Source organism: Pristiophorus japonicus, chromosome 11 (assembly GCF_044704955.1).
Source record: "Pristiophorus japonicus isolate sPriJap1 chromosome 11, sPriJap1.hap1, whole genome shotgun sequence".
Taxonomy (NCBI): Eukaryota; Metazoa; Chordata; class Chondrichthyes; family Pristiophoridae; genus Pristiophorus; species Pristiophorus japonicus.
In genome coordinates, this window is record NC_091987.1 from 66,263,201 (window position 1) to 66,281,468 (window position 18,268).

Below are 18,268 nucleotides of genomic sequence, written 5' to 3' on the forward strand. Positions count from 1 at the left end.
TCGCTTCCGTTTTGGACGCAGTGGGTCTGATCCCATCTGCTGCTACCCTCCTCCCCAAGAATTCTACCTCTGGAGCTAAGAAGATGCACTTTGCCTTTTTCAGTCGCAGCCCTACCCGGTCCAGTCTGCGTAGCACCTCCTCCAGGTTGTGGAGGTGCTCTTCAGTATTGCGACCTGTGATGAGGATGTTGTCTTGAAAAACCATCGTCCTTGGAATTGACTTGAGGAGGCTTTCCATATTTCGCTGAACGATTGCAGAGGCCGAACGAATCCCGAACGGACATCTGTTGTACTCAAACAACCCCTTGTGTGTCGTAATGGTGGTCAGCTTCTTGACTCACTCGCCAGCTCCTGGGTCATGTAAGCTGAGGTCAGGTCCAATTTTGAAAAAAGTTTGCCACCGGATAGCGTCGCAAAGAGGTCCTCCACTGTCGGTAGCGGGTACTGGTCTTGGAGTGACACCCGATTGATGGAGGCCTTGTAATCACCACATATCCTGACTGACCCATCCGCCTTGAGCACCGGCACGATCGGGCTCGCCCAGTCACTGAATTCGACTGGCGAGATGATGCCTTCCCTCAGCAGGTGGTCCAATTCGCCTTCTATCTTTTTCCGCATCACGTATGGCACCGCTCTGGCCTTGTGTACTGGCCTGGCGTCCGGGTTTATGTGAATCACTACCTTGGCCCCCATGAAAGTGCTGATGCCAGGTTGAAATAATGAGCCAAATTTGACCAGGACCTGTGAGCATGATACTCGCTCCACAGAAGAAATTGCATTGACATCGCCCCATCTCCAGTTCATGACAGCAAGCCAACTCTTCCCCAGTAGTGTGGGACTGTCCACTGGGACAATTCAGAGTGGCAACCTGTTCTCCGAATCTTTGTGGGTCACGACTACCGTGGCGCTGCCCAGCACCGGAATGATCTCCTTTGTATATGTCCGTAGCTGTTTGTCAATCGGCAATAATTTTGGCCTCCTGGCCTTGGACACCAATAACCTTTCGAACTGTTTGATACTCATCAGGGACTGGCTGGCCCCCGTGTCGAGCTCCATTAATACTGGGATGCCATTGAGGAGCACTTTCATCATTATCGGTGGCGTCCTGGTATATGAACTGTATATGTGCTCCACATGAACTCGCTGAACTTCAGCTTCCAGCGATTTCCCCCAGTGTTCATTTGGCCTTGTAGGGCTTACATCGGGCCCGTCCTCCTTGTACATCAACCTGGCTGCAGGCTTCCTGCACATACGCGCCAAGTGACCGCTGACGTTGCAGTTTCTGCAGGTATATTGCTGATATCTGCAAGCTCTGGCTGGGTGTTTGCCTCCACACCTCCAGCATGAGCTGGAGGCCCCGTTGTTGGAAACAAAAGGTCCATTACCAGTCGATCATCTCTAACTGTCTTTGTAACTGTCCTTAAGCGCACCATTAACAGGTGTTGAATGCCCCATTACTGGCCGCATTGTCCATTGCGATGGCATGAATCGCCGGTCAGCTAGCCATTGTCTCTGTTGAATTCCCCCTCTGGGTTCGACTACATGCTGAGGCAAGTCCGATTGCCCTTGTCTGCCTAGAGAACTGTGTGCCGCGTTAACAATGTTGACTCCCTGGTCGTTTGCAGCAGTTTAGCCAAGATTTTTGTCATACATCATTCTGGTCTCTTCCTCCCCTGAGATAAATGTCTGGGCTAACAGAGCCACCGCTTCCAAGGTCAAGTCTTTGGTCTCAATCAGTTTCCTGAAATCCCCAGCATGCCCGATGCCCTCAATAAAAAAGTCTCGCAGCATCTCCGCTCTGCATACATCTGGGAACTTAGATAGGCTTGCCAATCGCCAGAGATCTGCCACGAAGTCTGGAACACTTTGTCCTTCTCGATGCCGGTGGGTGTAAAACCGGTGTCTCGCCATGTGCATGCTGCTTGCCGGTTTAAGGTGTTCCCTGATCAACTTACTGAGCTCTTCGAACATCTTGTCCACTGGCTTCTCTGCCACTAGAAGGTCCTTCATCAGGGAGTACGTTTTGGATGCACAAACCGTCAGGAGATGAGCCCTGCATTTGTCGGCCGAATCCTGTCCCAACCATTCCCTAGTGACAAATCTTTGCTGTAGTCTCTCAATAAAGTCGTCCCAATCATCACCAACACAGTACCTCTCTTCTGTGCTGCTAGTGGTCATGCTCGCGTGGTTTAAATCCTGTCGCCAATGATATGTCCTTACTGTACAGTATAAATGCACACGAGGCCTATACTTGAGAGCAGGTCACTCTGTGACCAGTTACCCTTATTACCAAGACCTCAAGTGATGAAGGTGGGTGGAGCTTCCCCTTTTATACCTGAAAGTCCAGGTTAGGAGTGTCTCCCACAAGTTCACTCCTTGTTGTCAATGTTCTCAAGGTGTACAACTTAGGTCAGCTTATACATGGGTTACAATGATAGTTGAATACATGACAGTCCGGCATCAGTCCCTGTGCGGGTGGCGTCCTGTACTGTTCGTTGAGGTAAGCGGGCCGGGCAAGGAAGGGCAGGCGGCTGATTGAGGCACCTAAGCTGGGCCTGGCCCCAGGCTCTCTCTCTTTCCCCCGGCTCTCTCTCTCTCTCCTGCTGCCGCGACTCAGCGGGAGGCTTGGGGCCCGATTGAAGGCTCGGGTCTTGCGGCTCAGCTCTTTCTCCCCGCCTCGCCACGCCTCTTCTCTCCCCACCCCGCCCCGCCACTTCTCTCCCTGCCCCGCCACTTCTCTCCCCACCCAGCCGCTTCTCGCCCGCCCCGCCTCTTCTCTCCCCAACCCACTTCTCTCCCCGCCCCACCCCACCTCTTCTCTCCCCACTCCGCCTCTTCTCTCCCCACCCCGCCTCTTCTCTCTCCGCCCCACCTCTTCCCTCCCCACCCAGCCGCTTCTCGCCCGCCCCGCCTCTTCTCTCCCCACCCCGCCTCTTCTCTCTCCGCCCCACCTCTTCCCTCCCCACCCAGCCGCTTCTCGCCCGCCCCGCCTCTTCTCTCCCCACCCCACCTCTTCTCTCCCCACTCCGCCTCTTCTCTCCCCACCCCGCCTCTTCTCTCTCCGCCCCACCTCTTCTCTCCCCACCCAGCCGCTTCTCGCCCGCCCCGCCTCTTCTCTCCCCAACCCACTTCTCTCCCCGCCCCACCCCACCTCTTCTCTCCCCATCCCGCCTCTTCTCTCCCCACCCCGCTGCTTCTCTCCCCACCCCACCTCTTCCCTCCCCACCCCGCCTCTTCTCTCCCCATCCCGCCTCTTCTCTCCCCACCCCGCCTCTTCTCTCCCCACCCCACCTCTTCCCTCCCCACCCCGCCTCTTCTCTCCCCACCCCACCTCTTCCCTCCCCACCCCGCCTCTTCTCTCCCCACCCCACCTCTTCCCTCCCCACCCCGCCTCTTCTCTCCCCGCCCCACCTCTTCCCTCCCCACCCCGCCTCTTCTCTCCCCACCCCACCTCTTCCCTCCCCACCCCGCCTCTTCTCTCCCCACCCCACCTCTTCCCTCCCCACCCCGCCTCTTCTCTCCCCACCCCACCTCTTCCCTCCCCACCCAGCCGCTTCTCGCCCGCCCCGCCACTGCTCTCCCCGCCCCGCCTCTTCTCTCCCCGCCCCGCCTCTTCTCTCCCCACCCTGCTGCTTCTCTCCCCACCCCACCTCTTCTCTCCTCACCCCGCCTCTTCTCTCCCCGCCCCGCCTCTTCTCTCCCCACCCCGCTGCTTCTCTCCCCGCCCCACCTCTTCTCTCCCCGCCCCACCCCGCCTCTTCTCTCCCCGCCCCGCCTCTTCTCTCCCCACCCCGCCTCTTCTCTCCCCGCCCCGCCCCGCTGCTTCTCTCCCCACCCCACCTCTTCTCTCCCCACCCCGCCTCTTCTCTCCCCGCCCCGCCCCGCTGCTTCTCTCCCCGCCCCACCTCTTCTCTCCCCACCCCGCCTCTTCTCTCCCCGCCCCGCCTCGCCTCTTCTCTCCCCGCCCCGCTGCTTCTCTCCCCGCCCCGCCTCTTCTCTCCCCGCCCCGCCTCTTCTCTCCCCACCCTGCTGCTTCTCTCCCCACCCCGCTGCTTCTCTCCCCGCCCCACCTCTTCTCTCCCCGCCCCACCCCGCCTCTTCTCTCCCCGCCCCACCTCTTCTCTCCCCGCCCCGCCTCTTCTCTCCCCGCCCCGCCCCGCTGCTTCTCTCCCCGCCTCGCCTCTTCTCTCCCCACCCTGCTGCTTCTCTCCCCACCCCGCTGCTTCTCTCCCCGCCCCACCTCTTCTCTCCCCACCCCACCTCTTCTCTCCCCACCCCGCCTCTTCTCTCCCCGCCCCGCCTCGCCTCTTCTCTCCCCGCCCCGCTGCTTCTCTCCCCGCCCCACCTCTTCTCTCCCCACCCCACCTCTTCTCTCCCCGCCCGACCCCGCCTCTTCTCTCCCCACCCCGCCTCTTCTCTCCCCGCCCCGCCTCTTCTCTCCCCGCCCCGCCCCGCCTCTTCTCTCCCCACCCTGCTGCTTCTCTCCCCACCCCGCTGCTTCTCTCCCCGCCCCACCTCTTCTCTCCCCGCCCCACCTCTTCTCTCCCCGCCCCACCTCTTCTCTCCCCGCCCCGCCTCTTCTCTCCCCGCCCCGCCCCGCTGCTTCTCTCCCCGCCTCGCCTCTTCTCTCCCCACCCTGCTGCTTCTCTCCCCACCCCGCTGCTTCTCTCCCCGCCCCACCTCTTCTCTCCCCGCCCCACCTCTTCTCTCCCCACCCCACCTCTTCTCTCCCCGCCCCGCCTCTTCTCTCCCCGCCCCGCCCCGCTGCTTCTCTCCCCGCCCCACCTCTTCTCTCCCCACCCCGCCTCTTCTCTCCCCGCCCCGCCTCTTCTCTCCCCACCCCGCCTCTTCTCTCCCCGCCCCGCCTCTTCTCTCCCCGCCCCGCCTCTTCTCTCCCCGCCCCGCCTCTTCTCTCCCCGCCCCACCTCTTCTCTCCCCACCCCGCCTCTTCTCTCCACGCCCCGCTGCTTCTCTCCCCGCCTCGCCTCTTCTCTCCCCACCCCGCTGCTTCTCTCCCCGCCCCACCTCTTCTCTCCCCGCCCCGCCTCTTCTCTCCCCACCCTGCTGCTTCTCTCCCCACCCTGCTGCTTCTCTCCCCGCCCCACCTCTTCTCTCCCCGCCCCACCTCTTCTCTCCCCGCCCCACCTCTTCTCTCCCCGCCCGACCCCGCCTCTTCTCTCCCCGCCCCGCCTCTTCTCTCCCCGCCCCGCCTCTTCTCTCCCCGCCCCGCTGCTTCTCTCCCCACCCCACCTCTTCTCTCCCCGCCCCGCCTCTTCTCTCCCCGCCCCGCCTCTTCTCTCCCCGCCCCGCCTCTTCTCTCCCCACCCCACCTCTTCTCTCCCCACCTCGCCTCTTCTCTCCACGCCCCGCTGCTTCTCTCCCCACCCTGCTGCTTCTCTCCCCACCCCACCTCTTCTCTCCCCGCCCCACCCCGCCTCTTCTCTCCCCGCCCCGCCTCTTCTCTCCCCACCCCGCCTCTTCTCTCCCCACCCTGCTGCTTCTCTCCCCGCCCCGCCTCTTCTCTCCCCGCCCCGCCTCTTCTCTCCCCGCCCCGCCTTTTCTCTCCCCGCCCCGCTGCTTCTCTCCCCGCCCCGCCTCTTCTCTCCCCGCCCCGCCTCTTCTCTCCCCGCCCCGCCTCTTCTCTCCCCGCCCCGCCTTTTCTCTCCCCGCCCCGCTGCTTCTCTCCCCGCCCCGCCACTTCTCTCCCCATCCCGCCGCTTCTCTCCTCGCTGCTTCTCTCCCCGCCCCGCCTCTTCTCTCCCCGCCTCGCCTCTTCTCTCCCCACCCCGCTGCTTCTCTCCCCGCCCCGCCTTTTCTCTCCCCACCCCGCTGCTTCTCTCCCCGCCCCGCCTCTTCTCTCCCCGCCCCGCCTCTTCTCTCCCCGCCTCGCCTCTTCTCTCCCCACCCCGCTGCTTCTCTCCCCGCCCCGCCTTTTCTCTCCCCACCCCGCTGCTTCTCTCCCCGCCCCGCCTCTTCTCTCCCCGCCCCGCCTCTTCTCTCCCCGCCCCGCCTCTTCTCTCCCCGCCCCGCCTCTTCTCTCCCCGCCCCGCCTCTTCTCTCCCCGCCCCGCCTCTTCTCTCCCCGCCCCACCCCGCCTCTTCTCTCCCCGCCCCGCCTCTTCTCTCCCCACCCCGCCTCTTCTCTCCCCACCCTGCTGCTTCTCTCCCCGCCCCGCCTCTTCTCTCCCCGCCCCGCCTCTTCTCTCCCCGCCCCGCCTTTTCTCTCCCCGCCCCGCTGCTTCTCTCCCCGCCCCGCCTCTTCTCTCCCCGCCCCGCCTCTTCTCTCCCCGCCCCGCCTCTTCTCTCCCCGCCCCGCCTCTTCTCTCCCCGCCCCGCCTTTTCTCTCCCCGCCCCGCTGCTTCTCTCCCCGCCCCGCCACTTCTCTCCCCATCCCGCCGCTTCTCTCCTCGCTGCTTCTCTCCCCGCCCCGCCTCTTCTCTCCCCGCCTCGCCTCTTCTCTCCCCACCCCGCTGCTTCTCTCCCCGCCCCGCCTTTTCTCTCCCCACCCCGCTGCTTCTCTCCCCGCCCCGCCTCTTCTCTCCCCGCCCCGCCTCTTCTCTCCCCGCCTCGCCTCTTCTCTCCCCACCCCGCTGCTTCTCTCCCCGCCCCGCCTTTTCTCTCCCCACCCCGCTGCTTCTCTCCCCGCCCCGCCTCTTCTCTCCCCGCCCCGCCTCTTCTCTCCCCGCCCCGCCTCTTCTCTCCCCGCCCCGCCTCTTCTCTCCCCGCCCCACCTCTTCTCTCCCCGCCCCGCTGCTTCTCTCCCCGCCCCGCTGCTTCTCTCCCCGCCCCACCTCTTCTCTCCCCGCCCCGCTGCTTCTCTCCCCACCCCGCTGCTTCTCTCCCCGCCCCGCCTCTTCTCTCCCCGCCCCGCCTCTTCTCTCCCCGCCCCACCTCTTCTCTCCCCGCCCCGCTGCTTCTCTCCCCGCCCCGCTGCTTCTCTCCCCGCCCCACCTCTTCTCTCCCCGCCCCGCTGCTTCTCTCCCCACCCCGCTGCTTCTCTCCCCGCCCCGCCTCTTCTCTCCCCGCCCCGCCTCTTCTCTCCCCGCCCCACCACTTCTCTCCCCATCCCGCCGCTTCTCTCCTCGCTGCTTCTCTCCTAGCCCCGCTGCTTCTCTCCTCGCCGCACCGCTTCCCTCTCTGGCTTCTCTCGACTTCCGGACGACTAAATGCTGTGTAGTGGGCTTCTGCGCAGGGCATGCGCTGAACACATCCGGGTCGTTGTCAGCAACGTTGTCACCAGTTGACCTCCGATTGTTTGGAAAAGTCTCTGGTCCGGCACTGGTCAGATCCCAAGGGTCCGGACTGTCGAGGTACAACCTGTATTACAAAGTTGTGTTTCATTATTGAGAACGTTGGGCGAAAGCTATTTATTGGTAATATGGGGTAGATTTCCTATATTTGATTTGTAACGGAATCATAAATCTCTGCAAAGAAGCAGCTTACAAGTTTACTGTACTTATTGCACAAAGGAAATCTTCCATCATGTTATTGCATAAATAGTAAGTCACCACCTGTTAGTGACTGCTCCATTTTTGATCGGGGCGGAGGAGCGGTGAGAGATCGGGGCTCAGGAGAGGCGAGGGTTCGGGGCCCAGGAGAGGCGAGGGTTCGGGGCTCTGGAGAGGCGAGGGTTCAGGGCCCAGGAGAGGTGAGGGTTCGGGGCCCGGAAGAGGCGAGGGCCCAGGGGCAGCATGGGCCAGCCCACACTGCGATCTATAGATAGTAGGAGCATGTGTGCGCACTAGGTCCATGCAGCAGAGCTGGTCTCCAGTCATCTTGGTTAACCCTTGCCACTGGATCAAGATCTTGCTCTGTCAAGCCCGTGTGGTGGCTGGTGTACAACGTTCGCCCCACGTTAAAAGAATCCATGCACGGGCATCGTCCACCCTTCAAAATGTAGTTCGGAACCTGGAATGTCAGGTCCCTCATTGAAACACCTGTGAACTCATCCCTTTTTGGTGTGGAACCGGGTCATCCTTGATACGAGCACTGCCTAATACTATACTAAGTCACCATTAAAACTGCTTTTTGTGCAATAGAGCAGACAAATTTAGACGTGAAGTAAAAAAACTGCAGATGCTACAAGTCTGAAACAGTAAGCTGAAACAGTAAGCTGAAACACTTAACGGGCTAGGCAGCATTTGTAAGATCAGTTAACCAGCCAACTCTAGGGCCAAAATGTTGCCGTTCAGACCCGGTGGAGTGCGGGAAATGTTCAGGTTTACCGTAACATTGTGCGTGTGACCTCACAGGCAGGCCCCCGCCCAAAAGTCAGCCTGATTGACAGGATGGCTTCCAGTCGGGCAAGGAATGCTCGACAAGAGGCTGCAACCCCAGGTAGGTGGGAGTCCCGACCCTGGGGGTGTGTCCAACTTGGGGAGCGGGGTACTGGGGGGGGGGGGGGGGGGCAGCGATCACCGAACTGGCGGGGGGGGGGGGGATGATTCCGACCCAGAGGGATTGCGGCTGATGGTGGGGGAGCTTGGGGGCTGCGAGAAAGCACTCCTTCTCCTCCCGGCCAACATGGATAGCTCCCTGAGGCTGTCGTCGCCTCACTGCAGCTGCTGGGAAAGCTGAAGCCCGGGATCCCTGGCTGGCCACAGTTAAACCTTCCAGTCTCATTATAATATCTAAAGTGCCAACCCACCTCCAGGGAGCAGGTTGGCTATCCAACCCCATCCCATCTCCGTGGGAAATTCATCAGCTATTACGAATGTACATTTGAAAAAAAAAACAGGGCAGGGTAAGACACACATACACTGATGCACAAATACACACATGCATGTGAAATGGAATAGAATGACCTGCAAAGTGCTTAAATGAAAAACAGGAGATGGTTAAATAATACAAGTAATATTAGCACGAGACAGTAAGAGGCATAATGAGAGATTGTTACCAGGCCCTGCTCCCTCCCCCAGCCCCTCCCTTACCATGTTAGGATTGCCAGATTTTCACCCCAGGTATGCTGCTGACCTGGAGGAAATCTGGAGCCTCTATTACTCAATATAAGACTAGAAATGGCAGATAGTATTACTGCACTAGGGTATAACTGCTTAACATAAACACCATGAGATGCTTTATTATGTTAAAGGCACTATATAAATGCAAGTTGTTGTTATTGCCGTTGTTTTAAATGGATGAAGGTCTTCATTCAGAAAGGACAGGGAAATTGGGAAAGGAGGAGGAATAGTAATATAGATAAAATACACCATTACAGCAGTGGAAAGAAAGTATTTCAGTTTGGGTGAACAGGCATAGAAACATAGAAACATAGAAAATAGGTGCTGGAGTCGGCCATTCGGCCCTTCAATGAGTTCATGGCTGAACATGCAACTTCAGTAATCCATTCCTGCTTTCTCGCCATACCCCTTGATCCCCCTAGTAGTAAGGACTACATCTAACTCCTTTTTGAATATATTTAGTGAATTGGCCTCAACAACTTTCTGTGGTAGAGAATTCCACAGGTTCACCACTCTCCGGGTGAAGAAGTTTCTCCTCATCTCGGTCCTAAATGGCTTACCCCTTATCCTTAGACTGTGACCCCTGGTTCTGGACTTCCCCAACATTGGGAACATTCTTCCTACATCTAACCTGTCGAAACCCATCAGAATTTTAAACGTTTCTATGAGATCCTCTCTCATTCTTCTGAACTCCAGTGAATACAAGCACAGTTGATCCAGTCTTTCTTGATATGTCAGTCCCGCCATCCCGGGAATCAGTCTGGTGAACCTTCGCTGCACTCCCTCAATAGCAAGAATGTCCTTCCTCAAGTTAGGAGACCAAAACTGTACACAATACTCCAGGTGTGGCCTCACCAAGGCCCTGTACAACTGTAGTAACACCTCCCTGCCCCTGTACTCAAATCCCCTCGCGATGAAGGCCAACATGCCATTTACTTTCTTAACCGCCTGCTGTACCTGCATGCCAATCTTCAATGACTGATGTACCATGACACCCAGGTCTCGTTGCACCTCCCCTTTTCCTAATCTGTCACCATTCAGATAATAATCTGTCGTTCTGTTTTTACCACCAAAGTGGATAACCTCACATTTATCCACATTATACTTCATCTGCCATGCATTTGCCCACTCACCTAACCTATCCAAGTCACTCTGCAGCCTCATAGCATCCTCCTCGCAGCTCACACTGCCACCCAACTTAGTGTCATCCGCCAATTTGGAGACACTACATTTAATCCCCTCGTCTAAATCATTAATGTACAATGTAAACAGCTGGGGCCCCAGCACAGAACCTTGCGGTACCCCACTAGTCACTGCCTGCCATTCTGAAAAGTACCCATTTACTCCTACTCTTTGCTTCCTGTCTGACAACCAGTTCTCAAGCCACCTCAGCACACTACCCCCAATCCCATGTGCTTTAACTTTTCACATTAATCTCTTCTGTGGGACCTTGTCGAAAGCCTTCTGAAAGTCCAAATACACCACATCAACTGGTTCTCCCTTGTCCACTCTACTGGAAACATCCTCAAAAAATTCCAGAAGCTTTGTCAAGCATGATTTCCCTTTCACAAATCCATGCTGACTTGGACCTATCATGTCACCTCTTTCCAAATGCGCTGCTATGACAGCCTTAATAATTGATTCCATCATTTTACCCACTACTGATGTCAGGCTGACTGGTCTATAATTCCCTGTTTTCTCTCTCCCTCCTTTTTTTAAAAAGTGGGGTTACATTGGCTACCCTCCACTCGATAGGAAATGATCCAGAGTCAATGGAATGTTGGAAAATGACTGTCAATGCATCCGCTATTTCCAAGGCCACCTCTTTAAGTACTCTGGGATGCAGTCCATCAGGCCCTGGGGATTTATCGGACTTCAATCCCATCAATTTCTCCAACACAATTTCCCGACTAATAAAGATTTCCCCCAGTTCCTCCTCCTTACTAGACCCTCTGACCCCTTTTATATCCGGAAGGTTGTTTGTGTCCTCCTTAGTGAATACTGAACCAAAGTACTTGTTCAATTGGTCTGCCATTTCTTTGTTCCCCGTTATGACTTCCCCTGATTCTGACTGCAGGGGACCTACGTTTGTCTTTACTAACCTTTTTCTCTTTACATACCTATAGAAACTTTTGCAATCCACCTTAATGTTCCCTGCAAGCTTCTTCTCGTACTCCATTTTCCCTGCCCTAATCAAACCTTTTGTCCTCCTCTGCTGAGTTCTAAATTTCTCCCAGCCCCCCAGGTTCGCTGCTATTTCTGGCCAATTTGTATGCCACTTCCTTGGCTTTAATACTATCCCTGATTTCCCTAGATAGCCACGGTTGAGCCACCTTCCCTTTTTTATTTTTACGCCAGACAGGAATGTACAATTGTTGTAATTCATCCATGCGGTCTCTAAATGTCTGCCATTGCCCATCCACCCCTTAAATATCATTCGCCAATCTATCCTAGCCAATTCACGCCTCATACCTTCAAAGTTACCCTTCTTTAAGTACTCTGGGATACAGTCCATCAGGCCCTGGGGATTTATCGGCCTTCAATCCCATCAATTTCCCCAACACAATTTCCCGACTAATAAGGATTTCCCTCAGTTCCTCCTCCTTACTAGACCCTCTGACCCCTTTTATATCCAGAATGTTGTTTGTGTCCTCCTTAGTGAATACCGAACCAAAGTACTTGTTCAATTGGTCTGCCATTTCTTTGTTCCCCGTTATGACTTCCCCTGATTCTGACTGCAGGGGAGCTATGTTTGTCTTTACTAACCTTTTTCTCTTTACATATCTATAGAAACTTTTGCAATCCGTCTTAATGTTCCCTGCAAGCTTCCTCTCGTACTCTATTTTCCCTGCCCTAATCAAACCCTTTGTCCTCCTCTGCTGAGTTCTAAATTTCTCCCAGTCCCCGGGTTCACTGCTATTTCTAGCCAATTTGTATGCCACTTCCTTGGCTTTAATACTATCCCTGATTTCCCTTAATAGCCACGGTTGAGCCACTTTCCCTTTTTTATTTTTACGCCAGACAGGGATGTACAATTATTGTAGTTCATCCATGCTTTCTCTAAATGTCTGCCATTGCCCATCCATAGTCAACCCCTTAAGTATCATTCGCCAATCTATCCTAGCCAATTCACGCCTCATACCTTCAAAGTTACCCTTCTTTAAGATCTGCACTATGGTCTCTGGCAGTGGAAAAAGTATGGGTAAAACTAAGTAATAGTAACTCTAGCCCAAAAGGCTATGCATGCTGGGCTAATTGAAATTTTCAAGACAAAGATCAAAAGATTTTTATTAGATAAGTTTATCAAGGGATATATATCAAAGGCGGCTAAATAGAGTTGAGGTGCAGATCAGCAATGATCTAATTGAATGGAAAAACAGGCTTGAGGGGTTGAATGGCCTGATCGTGTTCCCATGTTCCAGTCAAATAGCAGAATGCCATGCAAATGTGCAAATGTGATAAATGTCTATTCACTAATATTGGCAACAGTTATTTCAAGGTGTAACATCTGTACCAGAAAGTTAATGTCTGAATCCACAAAAAAAATGTTTTTATCGGCAGCTACAGTGGAATTGATATCTGTGGAATATTTGCTTGTCTAAATAATTCTTGGCTAGAAATTGCGTAATGTCCCGTTTGGGGTGATAACTTTTTGAAGGAGTGCAGAAGTATCACCAGGTGGAAATGTTTTATTGCTCCCCTTTAGCGCTACAAGAGGGAAGTGGAGCACTAAATCAAGTGCTATCACTTCCCTTAGAGCGACAAAGTGAGTGAGGGGCGGTAGCAGCAGAGCGCTGCACAACATTCTGTGCAGCGCTGCCGGTTTTAAAGGCTCCTTCGCTAGCTTAAAGGGAAGGGATAATTATGAGTTCAATCAATCTTAATGCTGTCTCAATCTTAATGTTGGGCCACGGGCCACGTTCATAGCAGCCGTAACCACTCTAAGAGAGCGAAGGGCTGGGGAATCATGGGGTCAAAAGAGATCAGGAGGCATCAGCTTGAGGTCAGAAATAAATTTTGCCCTACCAGACCACGCTGCCTTGAAATATCGTTCCCCAAGCGGGCAGCCAAGGTGACGATGCCTCCTGCAGCTATTGTTGTTGACGCCCGACGATGCTGCAGGGGGCGGGAGCGAATAGAGATTGAGCGTCTGAAATCCGGAGTTCTGAAATTCAGAATGTTCCGGAATCTGGACACCGGGCTGATCCATGGTGGGGTCATCTGCAATCCGGAAAATGTTCCGAAATCCGGACATTTTTTTAAACTGATTACCGCTGCATGTTGGGCCTAGGGAGGGGTAAAACACAAAAGATAATTCTAAAAAACAAATAATAAAAATTCACACAACATTCACAAATCGTTGACAAATAATTTAAAAATAAAAACTTTAACTTACCTTTTTTGCAAGTCTTTAACGCAGGTTTTTCCTGGCCGCTGACCTCCCCGCTCCGCCTCCGGACTCACTCACCCCGCTCCGCCCCTGGACTCACTCACCCCGCTCCGCCCCCGGACTCACTCACCCCGCTCCGCCCATGGACTCACTCACCCCGCTCCGCCCCTGGACTCACTCACCCCGCTCCGCCCCCGGACTCACTCACCCCGCTCCGCCCCCAGACTCACTCACCCCGCTCCGCCCCCGGACTCACTCACCCCGCTCCGCCCCCGGACTCACTCACCCCGCTCCGCCCCCGGACTCACTCACCCCGCTCCGCCCCCGGACTCACTCACCCCGCTCCGCCCCTGGACTCACTCACCCCGCTCCGCCCCCGGACTCACTCACCCCGCTCCGCCCCCGGACTCACTCACCCCGCTCCGCCCCCGGACTCACTCACCCTGCTCCGCCACCGGATTCACTCACCCCGCTCCGCCCCCGGACTCACTCACCCCGCTCCGCCCCCGGACTCACTCACTCCGCTCCGCCCATGGACTCACTCACCCCGCTCCGCCCCTGGACTCACTCACCCCACTCCGCCCCCGAATCACTCACCCTGCTCCACCTCCGGACTCACTCACCCCGTTCCGCCACCGGACTCACTCACCCCACTCCACCCCCGGAATCACTCACCCCGCTCCACCCCTGGACTCACTCACCCCGCTCCGTCCCTGGACTCACTCACCCCGCTCCGCCGCCTCCCCCCACTTACCTCGGCCCAGGCATTTCCGGATTCGGGATGTCGGAAGGACATTCCGATATCCGGAAATATCTGAACCTTGGCCCGTGCGTTTCCGGATTCGGGACATCAGAAAGACATTCTGAAATCCGGAAATACCTGAAATCTGGAACGGCCTCGGTCCCGAAGTTTCCGGATTTCGGATGCTCTACCTGTAACAGGACGCTGTGCACTGGATGATGTCACGATCTACGGAGCGCAAGAAAGCGAGGCGGTAAGTGTTAGCCCCAGTGCAAAACCGCCAGGGAAGTTCGCGGGTGTCGGTTAATTTGCTGCGTCGGTAACCTCTTAGCGCCCAATTACGGCTCCCCTGCATTGCATTCGCTAATGGGAGGCGCAAAGCAGGTGAATTTCTCTGGTCTCTTGCATGAGGATAATTGGGAGATTTCTATTGCTTTACAGATGGTTATGAATTTCTGTCAATTTTAAAAGAGGTAGCGAGAGAAAACACTGACAATCCAGATTTAAGCATTGTATTGATCGACCCTGATGATTTCCCGCTGGTGAGTATCAAGTCACACAGTAATAAATAGGAATTATATTGCAGGCATTTTGTTGCAGTAATTTAATCTTACATTCCTTTTTTGACTTTCAGTTGTTTACATACTGGGAGAAAATTTTCAAGATTGACCTTCACAGGCCTCAGATTGGAGTAGTGAATGTCACTGATGTAAGTAGCATCAGCAAATTCCAACCATTACACTCGAGTCCTCTTACAATCTTTTTTAATATAGGTATATTTTGCCATGATCTATGGGATTTTGAGGGTGCATGCCCATCTTTTTATATGCATGTGTCTGGTTTTACAATAGTGGTTTTGTAGACCAATGTGTGACTGTACATGGATATCACTGCATATTTACTTATAATTGCATGTGGCTCTCTATTTCTTTACAAGTTTGGGCATATGTGTGATTTTCCTTTTCAATTCCTCTATCCATATAGGCTTACATGTATGTGTATGGCTAGGGATAGTTATTATGCAACAATATAGATTTGCAAGGAAATGTGTGTGCAAATTTAGAACTTTAGATGAATGCAAGTTATACATCTGAAAAGTGGGATAGCTGTGGTTTTGCTCTGGGGACATTTTGGAGGAAGGGCATCAATGGCTTTCTATTGTGAGTGCAAAAAAAAGACTAGGATTAATTTTTATGTTAATAATCACCTTCCTAAAACTGATCATAAAATCATGGAAGGATACAACACAGAGGCCACCCAGCCCATCGTGCCTGTGCTGGCACTGGAAGAGCTATCCAATTAGTCTCACTCCCCTGCTCTTTCCCCATTGCCCTGCAAAATTTTCCCCTTCAAGTATTTATCCAATTCCCTTTTGCAAGTTACTATTAAATCTGCTTCCACCATCGTTGCATTCCAGATCATAACTCACTGTGTAAAAAATGTTTCCCTCATGTCGCTTCTGGTTCTTTTGCCAGTTACCATAAAATATATTCTCTGGTTAGGACCCCTTTGCCACTGGAAACAGTTTCTCCTTTCTGTATCAAACCCCTTCATGATTTTGAACACCTCCATCAAATCTCCCCTTAACCTTCTCTGCTCTAAGAAGAACAATCCCTGCTTTTCTAATGTCGTCAGATAACCGATGTCAGTAAGAAAGGACTCCAAGCTCATTGTGACATGAACCCAATTTTTGTAAGTTCACAGAAATGTTTATTTTTTGCAGTTACTATATAATTAGAGAGAAATGAAAAGGCTGCAATACCATGAAAGAAAGTAAGACAATTGGGTACTAAAAGTAGAATGAATGGAATTGATGTTGAATGGTCTATCACTATGCATAGCTGAGTCATCAAGACCTCCTGGCAGAGCTGAGCAGGTGGAGAAAAATCTTACATCTGAAGCAACAATGGAACATCAGCCCTGAGTACAAGTCTTGTTAGTTCCTCCTCATTGTGGGGTTGCTTTTTTCTAATACGATTCAGTGCCGTTATAGTGAAAAGGTTTTGCTGATTTATTTTAAGATTACTCTATTTTCTGCTAATGGGTTTTCCTGATGGATTTATTCAAAGGCTGATAGCCTATAACATTTCTAATCAATGTGGAATTCATTGTAGCATTTAATGTAGCATTTGTAGATGTATATGTGATAAGGTTTGTGCTTGTGTGCATGTTCCTGAAAGCTGATAATTTGTAACTTTCCTCATCAATGCATAATTAATTTAACATTGTGATTTTCACATCTATACCCTCACAGGCTGACAGTGTCTGGATGGATATTAAAGATGATGATGATCTACCATCAGCTAATGAACTAGAAGAATGGCTCCATGATGTTCTCTCGGGAAAAGTTAATACAGAAGACGATGACGATGATGATGATGATGATGACGATGATGATGAAGACGATGATGATGACGATGAAGACGACGATGATGATGATGGTGATGACGACGATGATGATGATGACGACGATGATGACGACGATGATGACGACGATGATGACGACGATGATTAATTTTTTTTGTTTATTATTAATTATCTACAATGTGAACAAAGTATCTTCTAATTCTACATGTTTAAAGGTATTTTGAAATGGATATATTTGTAATTTGAGATGAAGACTTGAAAATTAATTCTAATTCCTATGGTGTGAAACTAATATCCTGGGATCAAAGTAAAATCTCAGATATTTCAATTGAAAAGCAACTGATTTATAAAACTTGCCCTCCATTTGTTTTTTTTAACCTATATGGTCCTCATTTCCCCATCTCATTTCTCCATACATAAAGAACTTGCATCATTTATATAGCACCTTTCACTATCTCTGGATGTCCCAAAGCATTTTACAGCTAATGAAGTACATTTGAAGTGTAGTCACTGTTATAATGTGGGGAAATGTGGCAGCCATTTTGCACACAGCAAGGTCCTACAAACAGCAATAATATAATGAGTACATAATCTATTTTTAATGATGATTAACAGAAATGTCTATTCTATTGTCCACTCATCATGCACCTAAGAGTTTTGACTGCTATCAAGAAATAATTGAGCTGTTTTTCATAAGCTACAATAATCACAAATATTACTTCAGTTGAAGAGAACTGTACGTGAATCAGCTGGAGCCAACACAATGTCCCAGAACCTAATAGGCATCCTGATATCATTACATTATAACATGCAAATACATTGCAAATCCATTCCCTAAAGACTGGTAAACAGTGCAGCAGTAGATTCATATAACATATGTATGGACTGGTTATACTGTCAGCCCATTATGGGAGCTCCAGCTTCTTCCAAACTTGGAGAATCAATGCGCACATGCACGTAAATACATAATGCTCATCATTGCTGCATAAAGATATGGGGAGTACGGGGAGTTTTAGAGGAAGGTGGTCAACATAATACAAGGTCATGTTACATATAGCTGAAATAGTGTCATCATTGCCACATCCTGATTTAATCATCTCACTGATGTTAATTTAGCTTTCATATTCTGTTAAGGACAATGACTGCTTCAAACAAGTTGCAGATTATACCATTAGCATTCACTATTAAAGAGAACCTTGTTTAAAAAAACATCCACAGAGCCAGACAAAATGTTAAGAGTGTATTAACTAAATTTCATCGCAAATGATTTTTTTAAAGCATATTGAACATGACTCTTAATATGCCATTAATTATTCAACGTTATTTTTGCTGAATGTTGGAAAATTTTATAAACCCTGGCAGAATTTTCCACTACAGTTATGTTGGGAATCTGGAGTGTGAAATCAGTTAGAGAGATTTCCTGTCAGAAGTTACAGGAATGCATCCACCTTAATATGGGTAAGTGTTCAGGGTTGCTATAGTAACAGGAAGTATTTTAATAGTTAAAGGTTCACTTTAGCCTTGGCAATCAATTGCACAGGTTATGGCAGTATTTATTTTTAAACTTCAAACATTTTGGGGTCAACCCTCGAAACCATTGACCACACAATGTTAAGGCAGGCAAACCCTTCCCCCTTCGGTGGGCTCCCTAATGGAAGCAGTCATCCCACCAGGGGCCCACAGGCAATATATTAAATAATCTGACCCCAGAAGTCAGCTAGGATCAGAAATGGATCAGTAGGGCAGTGGTGGCACCCCCCATCAACTATGTATTGGGATTCCATCAGAGCAGAAATATCGAGCATTAAGT

At 52.4% G+C, this 18,268-nt stretch overlaps 1 protein-coding gene across 2 annotated transcripts in view; it reads left to right on the forward strand.

The window, feature by feature from the left end:
• LOC139276055 (calsequestrin-2-like) overlaps positions 1-17,953 on the forward strand; it is a 55,507-nt gene extending 37,554 nt beyond the window's left edge. For both annotated transcript variants that reach the window (XM_070893474.1, XM_070893473.1), the window contains 3 exons: positions 14,533-14,633; positions 14,726-14,800; positions 16,346-17,953. In XM_070893474.1, coding sequence (XP_070749575.1) covers positions 14,533-14,633; positions 14,726-14,800; positions 16,346-16,606 — 437 coding nt within the window. In that variant the 3' untranslated portion in view covers positions 16,607-17,953. The remainder of the gene's footprint in view (positions 1-14,532; positions 14,634-14,725; positions 14,801-16,345) is intronic.
• Positions 17,954-18,268: the final 315 nt, after the last annotated feature.